The sequence below is a fragment of the Pocillopora verrucosa genome, chromosome 1, assembly GCF_036669915.1.
Source record: "Pocillopora verrucosa isolate sample1 chromosome 1, ASM3666991v2, whole genome shotgun sequence".
Lineage (NCBI taxonomy): Eukaryota > Metazoa > Cnidaria > Anthozoa > Scleractinia > Pocilloporidae > Pocillopora > Pocillopora verrucosa.
In genome coordinates, this window is record NC_089312.1 from 20,998,736 (window position 1) to 21,016,993 (window position 18,258).

At 38.3% G+C, this 18,258-nt stretch overlaps 2 protein-coding genes and 1 long non-coding RNA gene across 5 annotated transcripts; all 3 read left to right on the forward strand.

Moving 5' to 3' along the window:
- The first annotated feature begins 1,692 nt into the window (after positions 1–1,692).
- On the forward strand, positions 1,693–9,495 carry LOC136276745 (patched domain-containing protein 3-like). 3 transcript variants are annotated; one of them, XM_066167704.1, is made up of 4 exons: positions 1,693–1,830; positions 4,891–6,114; positions 6,494–7,638; positions 8,109–9,495. In XM_066167704.1, exons 1-4 carry the CDS (start codon positions 1,778–1,780, stop codon positions 8,591–8,593), a joined length of 2,907 nt encoding a protein of 968 aa, XP_066023801.1. In that variant the 5' UTR covers positions 1,693–1,777; the 3' UTR covers positions 8,594–9,495. The 3 variants fall into 3 exon arrangements, with proteins under 3 accessions (XP_066023801.1, XP_066023809.1, XP_066023814.1); XM_066167712.1 differs by lacking the exon at positions 1,693–1,830 and adding an exon at positions 3,700–3,774; XM_066167717.1 differs by lacking the exon at positions 1,693–1,830 and adding an exon at positions 3,996–4,154.
- Positions 9,496–11,385: 1,890 nt separating this feature from the next.
- On the forward strand, positions 11,386–15,199 carry LOC131781207 (uncharacterized). The gene is made up of 2 exons (XR_009339938.2): positions 11,386–11,653; positions 13,261–15,199. It is a non-coding gene; the product is annotated as an uncharacterized lncRNA (long non-coding RNA).
- Positions 15,200–17,154: 1,955 nt separating this feature from the next.
- Positions 17,155–17,927, forward strand: LOC131781183 (uncharacterized). Its single transcript, XM_059097825.2, has 2 exons — positions 17,155–17,363; positions 17,435–17,927. The coding sequence occupies exons 1-2, from the start codon at positions 17,155–17,157 to the stop codon at positions 17,925–17,927; spliced, it is 702 nt and encodes a 233-aa protein (XP_058953808.1).
- The last annotated feature ends 331 nt before the right edge of the window (positions 17,928–18,258 follow it).

The following is an 18,258-nucleotide window of genomic DNA, read 5'->3' on the forward strand; positions in this document are numbered from 1 at the left end:
TGTAGTTTATGTTCTGGAACGTCCTATTAGGTCTAATATGGATCAACTCATTTGCTGTAAGCACACATTTCCCCCTCATTTACTCAAGAAAGGTAAGTGAGAAGTACGTGCCTCTCTTCAGTATTTCCTGACAAGTCCGCTCTATTGTTTGTTATTATTTCCAAACACAATGCGATAGCTGTAAGGAAATTTACTGTGCGAAATATTTTAATCCCGAATGATACTCTTCGTTAACTGGCAAAACAACTTAATTTGAAAGGGAAGTTGAAGGGAATCGAATCAAATCACATTTTTGTGCTGGAGGCGGGTAATCACAAACGTCGTATGCTTTTCATGTTTGCTTCAGGGGAAAAATTGACTGTTCACAGCGTATGGTAACGACCACATTTTATTTCTTGGATATGTACTCCCTAAACACCATTCATTATCTAGTCTGTGGACTATGCAAGAAAGGTTTGTTATCCACGGTCAAGTTAATCAACCGATGAATCGATCTCTTAATAAAGTGAAAATTTGGTTTGTGCCTCTTGCTTGATTTTTGCTGCACGAATAAACGGTTTATCCTCGTGATATATTGCCCGCAAGCAATTCAATCGGCGAGCTTGATCCCTAAGAAAGAAGCAGCATGGTCCGCGCTTTCTCTTTCTGTAATGTGTTAACGGGCTCATAAAAGCCAGGGATAACACTGCGAATTCAATTTATTCATTTGCGTTCTTAATGATCCATGAATACTGAGACTCTTCTGACTTTCAAAAGAAGCTAACAATATGCATAGAGTAACAAACTTGTCTTTAAAGAAAATCGGTAAAGTCCACGAAATCTCTAACTCTGGTTCACGCCGCCCAAAGCGCGGCGAACGTGATTTTCTCTGAGAAAGATATGCAAGTTATGATACTTTAAATTCGGGATTAAGGGCAAAAAAATCATTCGCACGTGTCAGGAAATAAGTTAATTTTGGGTGTCTGAGTCACACGAATTATTTGGTTGAACAATTCGAGCGCCGGGAAACATTTCACAGCTGCGCTTAACTTGACTCCCGCGTTACGGAAGGAAAAGACTTGCAACTCATTAAAGTCTACTAAAAAGAGTGAAAAGATGGAAAGAAGCGTTCACACCGAACAATGACACATAATTTCCAATGATTTCTAAAGGAAATGTCACGTACTACTCGACTTCGATGCAGAACTTCCGTTCTTTCCTTGTAAACAAAATGCATCTATCACTTTCTAAATTTATTTTTATTTTGTAAAAACGTGGTGCGAAAGCAGATAAAGGTTTCTTTCCTTTAAATCACGTTTGGTGCTTCTTGTGTTTGAATGGAGCGCAGATAAACGCTTAAAAAGAACGTGGAAAAAACTTAAATCGCTAGATACACAACTACTCACTTGCTAAACTTAACCTAACCTAGATAACGTGGACAACTTTACAGATATATTTATACTAGACTGCTAGCTACATAAAATTACGTAATTTCCAATCACCACAGTGCTGTGAAAAGGTTAGTTGAAAAGCCGCATGACAAAAGTAAAAAAAATGATGACCTTCCGTATATTTTAAGGTAGAGATTCCACTCGGAATCATCATGTCCATGTCATGGGGAGCGGATAATGGACTTTAAAACTTCCGGTGTGAGCTAAAAATAATTACTTTGTCGAGCGCTGAAGCGCAACATTGTCATTTGGCACGTGCACCGAAAGCATATAAACCAGAGGAGTCGGACTCATCAGTTAATTTTTAGCAAGACTAGCACTAGTGTTGAAGTCACTTTCGCTCCATCATGGGCAAATTCAAATCAGAACTCGAACAAGTTAAGAAATCAGACCAATCAAGGTGGGTAGAGTTTTTTAACTTTAGTTTGATTAATATTATAGATGATTATGTTGTTGGTAAATGATAAAGTTTCCTACAGAGCACCCGTTTTTCTCCACGGAATATTGGATTTTCGAAGGTAGTGAATGTTTGTGCGAGGATTACTTTATTTCTTGCCGTTATTGCCCTGCACAAGGTGACATAAAAATAGCCACCACGCGATGTTTGAAGTCTCTGAGGCAGAAACTCAAAGAGAACAAATAACAAGTCGGCAGTATACGTTTTCCTTGCGGCGAATAATCGTTGAATAAAAAGGAATTCCTCCCACGAATTATTGCCAATGTGGAAATGTCCTTTACAGCATATTTCCCTCAACTTCGAAATATTGCTCGGCAATTGCCTACCATACTCATTTTGGTTTGCTCGTTTGGTTCTTGCATGTAAAGAAACCGAACACATATGTCGGAAAAGCGATTACTACTTTCCGTGTCCTTCCTTCTGATTGGATTGTTCCTATCTATCATCCAATCAGAGACTAGCCGACAGCGTGACAGTTGCAAGCAACTAGCATCAACGAAGATATATCATCGTGAGGGAGAAAGTACATTTTTGTACGTGTGAAATATTACAAAACGTGTAAGTTCGCCGTTTTCGATTGAACAGGAAAATAACAACAAAGCATCGGAAAAAAAGGCCTTTATTTCTTGTACAAATCGTTTGTCTAAGAATATTCGGATAACTGCAACCTACGTCCATCAGCTGCATCTTACATACCTTAATCATGATCGTGATCATGATTTGGATCGCTTCAAGTTCCCACAATCAAAAACGGATTAAAACAATTATGCTTGCAAACTTAAAAATATAATACAGTTTCAAAGCCGACGTTTCGAGCGTTAGCCCTTCGTCAGAGCGAATGATTCGCTCTCACGAAGGGCTAACGCTCGAAACGTCGGCTTTGAAACTCTTTACGGTGGCCAATTTACATTATCAACTCAGTCCATAAAACCAAAATTACCTCGTTACTCTCATCGACGCAGCACTACAGTTTCTTTAGAAACTTACCCCTTCCCTCCTTAAATTCTAATACTCGAGGTAAACGTGACTCGAACGATGGCGCAACGTGACGTTCTTCTCTTCAGGTGTCAGTGATAATAAATTCAGGATGGAATGAAAGTTTCGAGAACCATTAGTTCTGCTGTTATTTGATTAAAACAAAAACTACCAAGCGGTGAGTTTGTTTACGTTGCGATTCAGAAACGTGTTAGCTTCACTCGTGAATATAAGGAAGTGGACATCTTCGATGTTAAATCCTGGTTCATCTGTCACTTTTATCTGCTTGTTTATTTTGACAAAGGAAATAGGACGTGTGCGTACGTGATGTTTCAAACTACACAACTTTCTGTTTTGCTGTTACTAATTAAAAAATGTTCCAGAGAAAGCTTTTATTCGAGAAGGAAGAGGGAATATCTCGATGAACGCGATGTGCAGCAACAAAATATTCGGAGTTACAGAAAAACCGAAAAAAGGATGACACAAAGCGAAGAAAATAATTTAAGCAAAGGATTCGATGAGAGGGCGAACGTTGAAGAAGACTTCGATGAATTTAGGTATTTGTTTCGAGCGTTAGCCCTTCGTCAGAGCGAATGATTCCCTCTCACGAAGGGCTAACGCTCGAAACGTCGGCTTTGAAACTCTTTACGGTGGCCAATTTACATTATCAACTCAGTCCATAAAACCAAAATTACCTCGTTACTCTCATCGACGCAGCACTACAGTTTCTTTAGAAACTTACCCCGCCCCCCTTAAATTCTAATACTCGAGGTAAACGTGACTCGAACGATTGTGCGACGTGACGTTCTTCCCTTTAGGTGTCAGTGATAATAAATTCAGGATGGAATGAAAGTTTCGAGAACGAATAGTTCTGCTATTATTTGATAAAAAAAAAATGAAAACTACCAAGCGGTGAGTTTGTTTACGTTACGCGATTCAGAAACGTGTTACCTTCGCTCGTGAATATAAGGAAGTTGACACCTTCGATGTTAAATCCTGGTTCATCGGTCACTTTTATCTGCTTGTTTGTTTTGACAAAGGAAATAGGACGTGTGCGTACGTGATGTTTCAAGCTACACAACTACCTGTTTTGCTATTACTAATTAAAAATGTTCCAGAGAAAGCTTTTATTCGAGAAGGAAGTGGGAATATCTCGATGAACGCGATGTGCAGCAACAAAATATTCGGAGTTACAGAAGAACCGAAAAAAGGATGACACAAAGCGAAGAAAATAATGTAAGCAAAGGATTCGATGAGAGGGCGAACGTTGAAGAAGACTTCGATGATTTTAGGTATTTGTTCGGTAAAATTCTGGTAGTCAGAGGATTCAGAGTTCGATAGGGAACTGATCGAATAGTAATTCTTAATTTTGGAAACAATTCTCGTCTTTTCGGTCAAGGTTTACGTAATGATGAAGTATGATAGTTATAACAACACCAAGACAGCACCACAGTTTCTTTAGATACTTATCCCATCTGAGGTTTTGCCTCTCATTTTGGGTCGTATAGTGAACTCGAGGCACTTCTGCGACTAAAACTTTGAGTTAAAGCATCAAATAGTACATTGATTGATAAATTGCTGTCAACCGCTGATCAGACCCAAAGGGTGGCTGGCTCATGGCTATGCCATAAACAAGATTTACATGTGTCGCCAAAACTATGTAGCGAGCTGTGTGCATTATATGCTATTTGTGTTTCCATTTCTTTCTGTGGCAAGTTCAAGGTATTCCTTGGATTTATTCCTTTTCTTTGTCATCCTTTGTCATCTGTAATACAGTGGTATTGTTTAATGCCAGAAAAAGAAATTAAAAAAATAGCAAAAAAACCGATGAAAGAGCCGTTGGCTAGATCATGTCTTGCCATGTTTGATGCGCCCTGCACAATCAGCCCTGCTGAAATCTTCAGGTCGAAGGGGAAGAGCGTTTGAGGAAATGTTTCAAATATTTTGGGACTAGTAGACAACTCTCCTCCACTAAATGCTTCAAAAACCCATATCAAAATTCACTTTTCGATGTGTGTTTTTTTCTAGACCCTGCTATCCACGCCGGTTTCTTCCATGTCATCTGTGGTCTTCACTCTGCAAATGGTACTTGCGTTTTTTGGAACGCTTCTTTGGCTGGTATAGCACAGGGATTGCCAAACATCCGCTGATAACAATCCAGTTGTGTCTCATACTTATCAGCGTCTGTTCTGTGGGCTTTGTTTGGTTCAATTCAGAAAACAGAACCGTAAAATTGTTCATCCCTCAAAACAGCAAGGCAATAGATGACTTGGAGACTGCCGAGAAATACTTCCGAGTCGACTTTCGAGAGGAAATCATCCTACTGGTGGCCTCTCCCAGTAATCCTAATCCTCTTTCCCCGATGTGTTTGAAACAGGCCTTCAGAGCTCACGATGCAGTCATGGAGCTGAAATCGATTTCAGAACTCTGTGTCACGTTGTCGGGAAACAAATCCAGGTCAACAAACGGATGTGCGATGATTAATCCACTAGAATTTTTGCAGTTCAATGAAAGCAACTTGAACGGAAAGGACTTACATGATGTCCAACGGGAACTGACCAAATCCTACAACGACACAAGTTTACTCATGCGTAATGGACGCCCATTCTGGTTGAATTTCAACCGAATGTTTGGCAAGGCCACTCGAAAACATGGAAGCATAACCGACGCCAAAGCTTTGCAAATGATTTATCTCCTTCGTGATCCGAGGGACGATGATGAGAGTGACAAGATTCTCAAGTGGGAGAAGGCTTTCATTGACAAACTAGGCTCGCTAGTGGACAAACTTTCGTGCTTCGATGTCCATTATTCAAGTGAAAGGAGCCTGGATGATGCTATAAGTGCAAGTACCGGGTCTGATGTTAAACTGGTGTCAATCACATTCACCTGCATGATCTCTTTTGCTTGCTTCATGCTGGGCAAGTACTTTAATCCGTTGACTGGTCATGCTTTACTTGCTAATGGAGGGGTCTTCGCAGTTGCCCTTGGGATTTTGTCTGGGCTCGGCCTTGGTATGTGGCTCCGTGTACCTTTTGTTAGTTTGGTGGGGGTGCTACCTTTCTTGGTTCTTGGAATCGGCATCGATGACATGTTCATCATGGTCGACGAGCTTGATCGGCAGCCACGTGACCTGTCGACGACCGGAAAGATCAAAGCGGTTATGAAGCATTCTGGTGCAACAGTTACTATGACAACTATGACTGATTTGGTTGCGTTTGCGGTCAGCACGTCAACCTCATTTCCCGCCATCAGGTAAGATACTTCAATTGATAGCCAGTGCTTCTCCATCTTGGGAAGATGAAGACAATAACATCAGGTTTTAAGCAATGGCGTAATTGTTTAAAGGATCCGGATTTATCAAGTGACCTCTATTAATTTCTTTTAAAACCTCAACTGCAAACTATTGAAGTGAGATGTCGAGCTGTGACAGGAGCCAGTGAATTGATTATCTGATAAAAATGGTTACAGTTTCTTGGGATATCTTTTTTTCCCTTGTATGACTGAGCTGTAAGCATAAATGGTGGCGTGAAATATCACTTAATTGGCTTCCAAGTTCTAAAATTTCGTCAAATGTTTTAGAGTATTTCAGTGAAATCGTCTATATTAAAACTTAGTTACTTTCTTTTCTCAGGTATTTCTGTGTTTATGCTGCCTTGACAGTGACGTTCTCCTTCCTGATGGTTGTCACATTCTTTGTGGCCCTTATGACATACGACGTAAGACGAATTAAATCTGGCCGCCGAGATTTCCTCCCATTCTGCCTGGCACCACGGCCAAAAGAGGGTAAACCAGAATGGGATGAGCCTCTCCCCCAAACTTCAAATAAAGTTATGAAATACTGGGGCACATTATTGACCCTTCCAGTTACAAAAGTTCTGGTTATACTCTTCTCTCTGTCACTGCTTGGTGCTGGGATATACGGAGTCACTCAGGTGGATGAGTCATTTGATAGACGTGTATTGGCCAGAGATGATTCCTACTTGAGGCAGTTTTTGACAGCTCAAGAAAAGTACTTTGAGTTGTCCATTGGAGTGAGTATCGTGCAGACTGGTGAGGTTGATTACCAATTGAGGTCCACGCAGAGCGACATTAAAGAATTAACGACCATATTCAAGGAAAATGAGTATTACAAGAACCAATCACTATCCTGGATGGATGCATTTGCCCAGTATGCTAAGAAGTCGAAGAGAAACATTACTGGCCCAGGTTTTCTACGAGAATTGAAAACATTCCTTCGTATTCCCGAGTTCTCGTATTTCACACAGGACGTGAAGTTATCCGAGGATGAGACCAAAATAGAAGCTTCTCGCGTAATAGGCTATATGAAGGATTCGGGTAGCTCCACCTTCCAGAAAAACGCTATGCTCACACTCCGTGAAGACATATCAAAGAAGTCCCAACTGAATGCCTTTCCAATCACTCGATCCTTTATATTCTTTGAACAATACGCAATTACGTCACGCGAGACCCTAAGAAACCTGATAATCGCAGGCTTAACGGTGGTAATTGTCACAAGCCCCTTTTTGATGGATTTTACTGTGACGTTCGTGGTGGTGCTCAACTTCGCAGCGCTGGTTTGCGAGTTATTTGGTTTGATGGTAATCTGGGATGTGTCTCTGAACTCCGTTTCCATGATTAACCTGGTAATGGCCATCGGATTTGCAGTTGACTACAGTGCCCACATTGCCCATGCTTACATTACGTCAAGCAAAGTCACAGCCGATGAACGAGTTGTGGATGCTCTGAGCACGTTGGGTGCAAGTGTTTTCATGGGAGGTACGTCAGAAGCTAAATTAATTGTTGTAAAACATGGCCGAGAAAAGTAAGCATTTAGAAACATATTGACATTCTTGTGTTTCTGGAGTGTACAACAAGTTTAAAAGTCTGTGGCCCTGTTTCAGTCGGAGGTATAACAAGAAAATTTGGATCTATTGAGTTGATAATGAAAATTGGCCACCATAAATAAATTATGGAGCTGATGTTTGGAGCCAATCTTCTTCAACGAAAGGCTAACGCTCAAAACATCAGCTCTGTAACCTCTTTAGAGTGTCTAATGGTCTCTATCAACTCATTTGATAAAATCAAAATTTCTCGGATGTACCGCGGTTGATTAAAAAATTAAAAAAAAATTTAAGGAACCACTTTAAGTGAGATTAATTTCTGCTTTTAGTAACTTCCATCACTTAAGGTTTTAGTGTTATGTACGTCGCAGCATCTGCTGATCTTTTCTTCTTGATATGTTTTAGGAGTCAGTACGTTCCTTGGTATGGTTGTACTTGCATTTGCTGCATCCGAGATATTCCGAATTTTCTTCAGAATGTTCTTTGGCATCGTCATGCTCGGGCTTCTTCATGGCTTGTGCATTATGCCTGTTTATCTGTCTTTGCTGTGCTGGAGACCCGCTCTTATAAGACGTCCCTCAGTAATGGACACAAGTGAAAAACTTGGAAGCACAGACACGACAGATAATATTACCAACACCAATGGTTTCTTGGAAGCGGTGAAATCTTCCGGGGATACATCATTTCAGCCGCCACAAAACTCAAACTCAAAAAAAGAAGCCGACATCTCACTCAATGAAAAACCAGCCAACCAGCAGATACACACAAATGAAGCTGAGAGAGGAATTCAAAACATGGGGATTGATGAGGATGACGACGACGCTGAGACGGTGGAGGTAGAAGGCGACGTTAAAAATGCAGCTAGACTGGAATTTGAAGTAGCGCTTTAACGAAACACCCAGATTGCAAATTTAATCAGCTCAAAAAGAAAATAATAGCACCTTTTCAGAGATTAATAGTTTCATTTTCATTTCATTTTTTCATTTTGTCTTGCATTAGAAAGTCTTTAAAATTGGAAAAACCATTCTGGGTCAGCCTAACTGACATCAAGAAAATCAAGCCTGTTGAGAACTTACGACCGTCCAAATATTGAAAATTCGATGTTTAACCTTGCTTCCAAACAAGAAAGATACAGAGTGAGAGAAGGCTACACACTCAGAACTTTTTCTATCCAAAGAATAGTGCACTTGTGGATTTGGTCTCCATATTTTACATATATGCATATTTCGGTTATGACTGTAGGTGTGTCTTGTAAACAGAATAAAGACCTAATTAATCGCTTGAAATAACATAATAAACTTTTAGATGAGTGTCATTAATCAGTTTTGAGTTTAAGTTAAAGCAAAACATTTCTTGTCATTCAAAAACAAGTGGGCTTTTCACAGTAATCCTTGGATGCTTTAATTAAGTTAGCAATATGAGGCTCTTTCTATTTAGACCTAGTAAATTCATTTCTAGTTTCGAAGAGATTAAAAAAAAAACTACATAGATTCACTCACAAAGGAAAGAAACTATGTGCTAAAAAGACTTCAGTACACAGCTGTTTGTATTAAGAATTGTTGCAGTTCAAAGTGAAAAGTGCCAGGCATTAATTAGCCAATTGAAAGAACGTTATTCTTTATCAAAAATGCCCCTTTCACCCTAAACATATATTGCCTATAATTAATACTTTCCTTGATAGAGAGTTAAGATTATTTTGTATCAAAAAATGTACATATTTACATGTAATGCTACGAAATAGCTTTAAGATACTTATTACAGGTGTGCTGATTAATAAACAACAATGATTAGTCTCTTGCTGGGTTTAAGTAACACTACCATCTAAACCCTTGGCCAAATTCATCCTTAGAAAAGCATGGAAGGAGCACATTTACAAATAAAATTCCTTAGTTTAAGGTTAGCCAAAGCTGACCTTGAGATTGTCCTCAACCGTCTAAATCAATGCAGCGGGTTTTTCTAACTTAGAAATTGAAACACAGGGAGGCCTACTCTGGGACATTACATCATTAATTTTTTGGCTACTTTGGGAGACCTAAGAAAAATTGACAGGGATTGTATTCCACTCAAGTGTTAAAACCTAAGTTAGCAACAGTCTCTCCATAAACTTTAAAAATGTCTACAGAATCCCATGCAATAAATAATGGTAATTAAACTGAGTGGGGTGCAATTCGGGCTGACACACTACTCTCTTACATTCATTTTGAAATCACCCAAATACAGTACTTGGTCAGTTCAAATATTTATTTATGCAGTACTGAGCCAGTCTGAAATTAAATTCATCCATTTTTTTTTGGGGGGGGGGGGAAGTAAGAGTTTTGGAAACAAAAATTGTAAAATTTGGCATGGTACTCCTCCATTTTCCTGCAATTTGATTGGTTACTTTAAACAAGCCTTGAAATCTGATTGGTTGTTTTGTTTTTATGGTAACCTCCTCATTGGCTGGGAAAAAGATGTGATTTAAACAAAAAATTGATGCGATTCATGAATAAATTCCATCAATTAGAGCCAATCAGATAACAGGGAGCACCAGTGATTTCAAAATGGGTGTAATAAATGGAATAATCATTTTGGTAACTTTAGTATCCACACAAGTCACCATTGTCTAAAATATCCAGATTTCAAACCATTTTAACTAAAAATACTTAGACAGAATTACCACAATAGTTACTGTTTCATTACATATATGTATAAATAGTCAAAGCTAGTGAATAACCAAGAAAAAACATGGGTTATATGTCTAGTGCAATAATATCAAAACATAAACCAATATTAAACAAACCTATAAAAAAGAGGCACATGGCGAGATAAATTTTAAATTTAAGAAAAGAGCCATGATTTACATGAAACTCACCTACTGACAATAAATTTTCCACATAATTATCGATTAAACTCACTTAAGATTATTTACACGTATTAACTATTTCATAAAGCTTCACTAATTATAAAAATACTCAACTTGCCTCCCATTTTTTAGCATTTATACTGTCAATTTTGGCATGGAAGTTTAGCAAATCGCATTCCTTTTCAACAGTAATGGCCTGGTCCTTTTCAGGGACCCAACCAATTTGATGTTCTCCTGCCTCAGTAAGACAAAACACCCAAATGCCATATTGAAAACCATATGCTAAGGTCCTTCGTAAGAAGCCTTCCTTTCCAGTCTCAACAACTACTTTTCCTTGCTGCAGAAAAATATTGACGTCCCATAATAGAGAATCAAATCCTTTCAGAAGATCTTTTTACTATATTACCGTTTGTCGGATCACCAGGACCTTCCAAGCATTCACTTTATTCCACTCCGCAACGTTTAACCAAATAAAAATGAAATAACTTTTATTTTTGAGCTGATATGGCAGTATACCAGGTTTAAAAGCATTCGATGTTACCTAAATGACGAGTCACAAAGAAAAACTATAAACTGATAACAGGTTCACTTGTCTCCGCCATGTTGATTCTCCCAGTAACCTTTGTGCTGACTAGTTTCCATGTTTATCGTCTTTGTTAACTCGGAGAAACACAAGAAGGCCAAACGAATTGAGGAGAATGATCGTACAATCACACACGAACTGATTTCAATTAAAACCGATTACTCGAACACACAAAACTAATGGTTTATTTACACACGAAGTATCCTTCTACGTCATTTAGCCAACACGAAATATCCTAATCCAATATTGGCCCGGCAGCCATGTTTGCAGCAAAGAGGTTTTCTCGGCATAGATCATTGACGGAACTCATACATGTATGTGAATCATCAAACTGACGAAGGTGAAAAGTACGAAAAGACTGTCAAAATCTTAAGATAGATGAAGATTTATGCCTTAAGTGGGTTCGTCGAGTTACAAATTTCAAACGTTTATATTTTGTCGAATACGATGGTGGAAGAAGCTATATTGCAGATTTGCGGGTTTATGCTGGAAAAATAGCCCATTTTTGTCACTCTTTTACTCAGGGTAAGTTAAGTGTCTAAACGTAAGCTTCAGCTCGGCTCAATTGACTTCGGACTATGTTATTTTTACTGCTCGATGTAAGAGTGAGTAGCAAGAATTGTGCCTTTCTTCTTTCTCTATTTTGTTTTATGTTGATGATCGGAACGGTAGGTTTGATTTGATTCAGTAACATCTCAAAATAAGAATAAATAAATTATTGCCGCCACAGTCATTTGTTGTGTTTTTTCCTGAGATCAATCATATTTTCAATATTTATTATTTCCTGATGATGATACACAGGTGCAATCTTTTGATCAACTTTCTCAAAATGAAATACAAAACAGAAATTTGGTTTAAATAGAGGGCTGTCTGAGTAAGAAAAAGGAAGAGAGTACATTGTCATAATTAGTTCATATATCAGTATTGTCTACAAGTAGAAGTTACTCATGCTAACATAGGGGCTAGGCAGGTGCATGACTTTTATAACAGGAGGTTTATAGGTATAAATATGAAAGCCATTACCAACCTCATATTGACTTGCAGTCCATTGCAGGGTTATTCCCCACCAACAACTACCCATATTTACATCTGGAAGAGATGAGACACTTTGAGAGTTAGTATTGTGCCTAAGAACACAATGCAATGATCCCCACTAGAGACCAAAACAGGACTGCTTAATCTAGAGTCTAGTGCACTAACCATTTGGCCACCATGCCTCCTTCTCTGATCCTTATGATGGGAGTGAAGTGAATGGGATCAATTTAATAGGGTGGAGCCCATACAACATTGTGTAACTAATAGTCACTTTAGGCAATTTTAGATGACTTAAGGCAATTTAATGTGATTTAAGGTCCCAGAGTAGTCCTAGAAGGTTTGTATGGAAGGGAAAGCGTGATGCCCCTTTCCATTCTTGCCTTCTACCAAGGATATTGATAATATGGTTACTTTCTGCAGACTGCCTTGTGTAGATAGTTTGGAATTTCTTACTTTCTCATGATAGACTACTTAAACATAGGTTTTCATGGTAAATTTTCAGTTAATCAAGATGTTGAAAAATTCCTTTGCCGTGTTCAATTAGAAGCCTTTTACCATGACAAAGAGGATGATTCTAAGTCTTGAACAAAGATACTTTCTTTGGTATGGTATTCTCTCATGTTAGCAGAAAATAAATTTCCTGGAAGGTGGAATTGTGGCAACATGTTAACAAGAAAGACAACAGCAAATTTCATTGATCTTAAAGAAACGATTCATTTACAAAGACTTTCACTGGTTCACTATGAGAAAATTCAAACATTGAAGTCATTTGATAAGGCTTGGGTATTTTTTTAAATTGTGTATTTGGGTAATTGTTAAAACTCAAATTATGCATTGAATGCACAGGTTTGTCTTCCATTTTTGCACCAATGCTGTAATAAGCTGGAAAATCTTTGACATATGTTTCAACCCAACCATTTTCCAGAACTTCTAACACCATTATGAAATAATTATGCAGGGAAATGGAAAATTTGTGGCATATACTCCATGTCTGAAATGCCATGTTTAGTATCAGCTATCAGGATGCAGGAAGGTGTACATGTGGGAATAAGCTTGGTTGTTTGTGTCATTAATGTACTTTTCCTCCTTTTTATCAGGTTGATCTGTCAGGACCAGGGAGTGAGGATTTTAGCAGGCAAGCAGATTTAGGGAAATGTTCATGAGGAAAGTGACTTTTATTTTAAGCCTGGAAACTATCATTGTGAAAAGCCCATACTTGTGCTAATGGTAACTCATTCCTATTCTGATAAGCTAGATTTAGGAAGGGCACTATTTCATGACATAAATTTGACATATACGCTGTGCACAACACTTCTATTTGACTATACTTTTATATTAGCCAATACCAATCCCTAAGTTTCAATAGGGTCAGGAAAAAAAAGAATGTACCATAACTCTGTAATCTTGATTTCATGTTAAAAAAAAATTATAAAGACCTGTTGATAACTGATGCAAGGAGAAAAAGAATATATCAAATTTGGTTGAAAAATTATAATTAGCCGCAGGCCAGATAAAGAAGATTCTTAGAATAAGAAATGTGTACAAATGTAAAAGCTAAGCAAAACTGTTTGAAATACCTGCCTGTAAGTGTGCACCATGTAGTATAGTCATTCCAAGAGGTCACAATCCAGGTAAGATAAGAAGGCAGCCTGGTTTATGGGGGGATCCCTTTAATCCCATCTGGGATCTCAGGTGGGAATGGTGGGCTCCCACCAGCACAGGTGGGATTTACAGGATCCTGCCTTAAAATCTGGGCATGATCCCACCTGAGACATTCCAAAATCCAAATTGGGATCTCAAGTGGGATTTTTGGGATCCCACTGGGGATCCCACCTGGGACAGACCAGGGATCCCAGCTCCTGTTTTTACCTAGGTACACATGCAGATTTCTTATAAACATGTAATGTAAGCCTGTCATTACTACAAAACTTTGATGCACACCTCAAAAGGTGAACACGTAGACTTCAAGTTTCTATTGAGTCAGTTTAGCTTAGTCAGGTTAAGTTGAGTTAAACTTTCTTGATAATGATGCAATCAGGACAATTTTACAACTTGTTTATAAATGTTAGCCTAGCTGGAGAATTGGTAGTGAACTACAGCCTTAGGTCTGGCACTAAATTTTGATCTTCAGAAGGTGCTTTAAAAATAGAAATTTGCTTATGCACAAAGGAACTTAATCCACTGTAAGAGGGTAGGCTTTCCTTTCTTCATGTAAAAAATACAGTGCTTACAATCTTTCCACAAGCTCAATGAACAGTGAGAGCTAGCAAGACTGATAATGACTATGTTATTTGTGTAAATATCAAGAGGAGGATAAAAAGTAGGATATGGTTTGCACAACTCTCATATTTGAAAAGTTTAGCCCATGAAGCTAAGGCACTTATATTCTTGCCTTGTGTATTACATGGATGCCAATTATACAAAAAAGTTCCTCTTCATCTGTGTGCCCCAAACGTAACAGAAGAATTTCAATTATGAGAAGGTATCCTTTAATTTCAGTCCTAGATATAATCAAAGGAGGATCCTTGCTTTTCCAGATTCCCACCTGTTAAAACTGACATAATATTATAAATTATCTTGTGACCAATTTCTTATATCAATGGTTAGTTTGGGTATGAGCATTATTGTAAGAACGCCATGCACTATTGAAAGCTTGCTAAGCCTGATTATTTAATGACATCCAAATAACATTACATGCTACAATGTGGTCACTACAACAAAATTATATAATCATGCAATTCTCAACAAAGGAAGTCAGGTTACAGACTTGCCTTCTACAATTCTAGAGGGCTTAAGGTATAGAGGAATAAGTATAGTAAACAGTTAGAAATAACATAAAGCTGATAGTTTGAAAGCTGAAAAATGTAGAGTACAATTCATCAAACTCTCTGCATCCAAACAAAAAAGAGTTAACTACTGCCATAACTTCTTCCATACATTAATGTTTACAGGAAATCATTAATTTTTGTCACTAGGTGGCACTGTACTAACAATAGTTCTGCCAACCACAAATACATATTTTCAGTTGTTTCATAATTTATGACTTTACAGGTCAATGGAAGGTACATTTCCACCTCTATAAGGACTAACATTACAACTACGTCGGGAAGCTGTAATCATCAAATTAACAAGCCAAGATCTATTAAAACGAAGTGCTTAAGTTTTCCAATTGGTCACCTTTGTTACAGTCAAGCTCACTCCATTTCATAGCCATCTTCAGCAGGACTATCCTGTTGCATGGGAAAACATCAAATGTTACTCACATATTCAAATAAATAACTGAATCAAAGGTTCCTTTAACGAATTGACCCTAAGAGTGACTAGTATGTTATTTCTCCTTACAAAATCATCCCCTGAATCACACATTAAGTGAACAAAATTAAAGGAAATGGTCACCAACTAAAGAAGCTGAAGACTGTTAAACAACTTGTCCTTGCCAGCACCTTACAAAGCGTATAGAGATTGTATGGTTATCCAGATGGAGAATTGGGAAATGAACGAAAGAAAACGAGGAAGATAACTGTTCAACAACACTCAAACTGTCTTTTAATCCAAGATCCTGCAAACATGACAGACACTTCATTTATCTTCACACGAATATACACACCCTTCATTTATATACACTCGAACATCGTAACAGAGATCAAATTGAAGAAAAAGCATGTGGATTTTGGGTTGTAAAGGCTTAATTGTGCTCCAGAAACAGTACATGATGTTGAATAGATTGAAAGGATGAAAGTTCTTGAAACGTTCTATTTTAAATGAAAATTCATTAAATGTTAGTAGTGATGAAAATAATCTGTGAAGCTATAGTCATAATTACTTTTCCATGTAAACATACCATGATGAAATGTTATCTATGAATGAATTTAATCTCACTCATTTTGAACGTACAATCCAAAATCTGAAATGAATTAACTTGCAGTTGAATAAGAAAATCCTCAATGTGTTTTACCTGCCACTATCATTCTAAATATCAAAAACCAGTCACTACACCAAATTACGTCGAATTTTTCCATCCATAGTCACTTTATTGTGATCTTTTTGACAATGTGCACTTTCTCTTTTGGCCATCTATTTTTATTATTTATCTTTTACCAGCTTCATCTGAGAAGAATGAAGTCCACACTGGTAATTTGACACATTTTAAGCAAATCTTACAACTGCTTAAATTTTGTTGGATAAAAAACATAAAAGGCATAAATATAAAAGGCTGCAGTTTCCCTTTTTAAGTCTTGATCTTATACATTACAATTTTATCACTGTTTATAGTCTTAAGATTTTTTTTACATATTTCTCTCTTTCGTCAATTGATATATTTACAATTTGATTACGTGTTTATAGTTTATTCTACTTTAAATATCGTTTATTTTGTAGATAGATATACCTTATATATTTATTTGCTTATTTTGTCTTCTAAATTTTCTCTTTTGTGAGGGCCGTAACTTAGAAAACTATAATAGGTAATTGCGTCTCCCTCTTTGAATAAAGTTATTCATTCATTCATTCATTCCTTCATGCGAGCCGATTGGAACGAACCCGACCGACCTTCCTACCTCTGAGTAGCCCTTCTCAGTGCAGTAAATAAAAAGTAAAGAGTTTTCGTCCGTTTCAGCCCCCGCTCAACCCCTGTTGAGTTTGTCATACATATTTTACTCTCATTCACTAGTCACTGGTCCCATGCCCCACCCACCAAGTTCAGATACTGATTGTCGTTTGGTCACAAGCCATACTTTGCGGCCAGACACTTCCTCGTGTGACGACCCTGTTACCGACAAGAAAGTTTACGACCCACCGGTGGAACAAGTCAAAAAATTCTGGGAGTTACAAGCTATCGGTGTCTCAATACAAGAGACAGCGTATAAGAAGTTCTTAGATATTATTCACCTAAACAACGGCCGCTTTTAAATCTCTTTTCCTCGAAAGAAACAGTACGCATTAGTACCGGATAACAACGCCCAAGCTGTTTCTCGTCTGGCTCCTGTCCTAAAATGTCTAGAAAGAATCCTGGATTGTTTGAAGAATACAACCAAATCATTGTAGAGCAATCTTCACCAGGAATAATGTCCGATGTTGATCCTGACAAACCAGTCGAAATTGGTCACGTGATTTTTTTACCGCATCATTCAGTTATACGCGGAGACAAACAGACGACTAAAGTGAGGATAGTCTATGGTGCTCCGTCAAGTCTGCTGGTCCGGTGTTGAACGACTGCCTTCCTGCAGGTCCATCATTGCTTGCTGACATACCCGATGTACTGATGCGTTTCAGGTACCATCGTGTTGCTTTGGCGGCCGACATTGTAAAAGCTTTCCTGATGGTCCGGATCAAAGAAGCTAGCCAAGATGTTTTGCGCTTTCTTTGGATAGATGATCCTGATAACGAACATCCAAACATTTTCGTGAAACGTTTCAATCGAGTCGTATTTGGCGTCACAAGTTCTCCCTTTCTGCTGAACGCAACAATTAGACACCACGTAACCAAGTATGAAGCTTATCATCCCCAATTCGTGAGCGATTTTCTGACCTCTCTCCATGGGGATGACTTCAAGAGGGGAAAAGACAGCGTCCCTGAAGCATTTCAGCTCTACACAAAGGCAAGATCAATAATGAAGGAAGCTGGCTTCCATTTGAGGAAGTGGATTTCAAGTTCTGAACGGCTAATGGAATGGATCGACGAAGAAGAAGGAGTACCAGTCAAAGAAATGGTTGAGTTATCGAAAAAAGACGGTACTGAAGAGTATGCGCACGCAGAAAATCTATGATTCCGCGAAATACAACAGTCCTTAATCAAGTCACAAACATTTAAAGAATTTGAAGCAACGGCTAGGATTGTACACAGATGAAAACGAGTTGCTCCTGTTAAGGGGAGACTACAAATTCCATTCAACGCCAAGTTCCTCATTTTCATGCCATCAGATCACTACCTAACCGTTGTTATCATTCAAGATTGCTACAAGACAAGTCGTTCAGAAGATTCTTGCATGGATTGCAAGACGATAGAAGGGCAACATTATGCCATCCCACCGACCGCGCCCTGCCTCAATTTCTTGTGGAAGGGAATCCTGCCTACACCAACACTGGAACCGATTTTGC

Excerpts from the sequence above, each read along its gene's own strand:
- LOC136276745 (XM_066167717.1), top strand. The coding sequence starts at position 4,075 with ATGACACAAAGCGAAGAAAATAATGTAAGCAAAGGATTCGATGAGAGG. Across the intron at positions 4,155-4,890 it reads GAAGACTTCGATGATTTTAG|ACCCTGCTATCCACGCCGGT; the intron begins GTATTTGTTCGG and ends GTTTTTTTCTAG. Across the intron at positions 7,639-8,108 it reads TGCAAGTGTTTTCATGGGAG|GAGTCAGTACGTTCCTTGGT; the intron begins GTACGTCAGAAG and ends GATATGTTTTAG.
- LOC131781183 (XM_059097825.2), top strand. The coding sequence starts at position 17,155 with ATGTCTAGAAAGAATCCTGGATTGTTTGAAGAATACAACCAAATCATT. Across the intron at positions 17,364-17,434 it reads CCGTCAAGTCTGCTGGTCCG|GTACCATCGTGTTGCTTTGG; the intron begins GTGTTGAACGAC and ends GATGCGTTTCAG.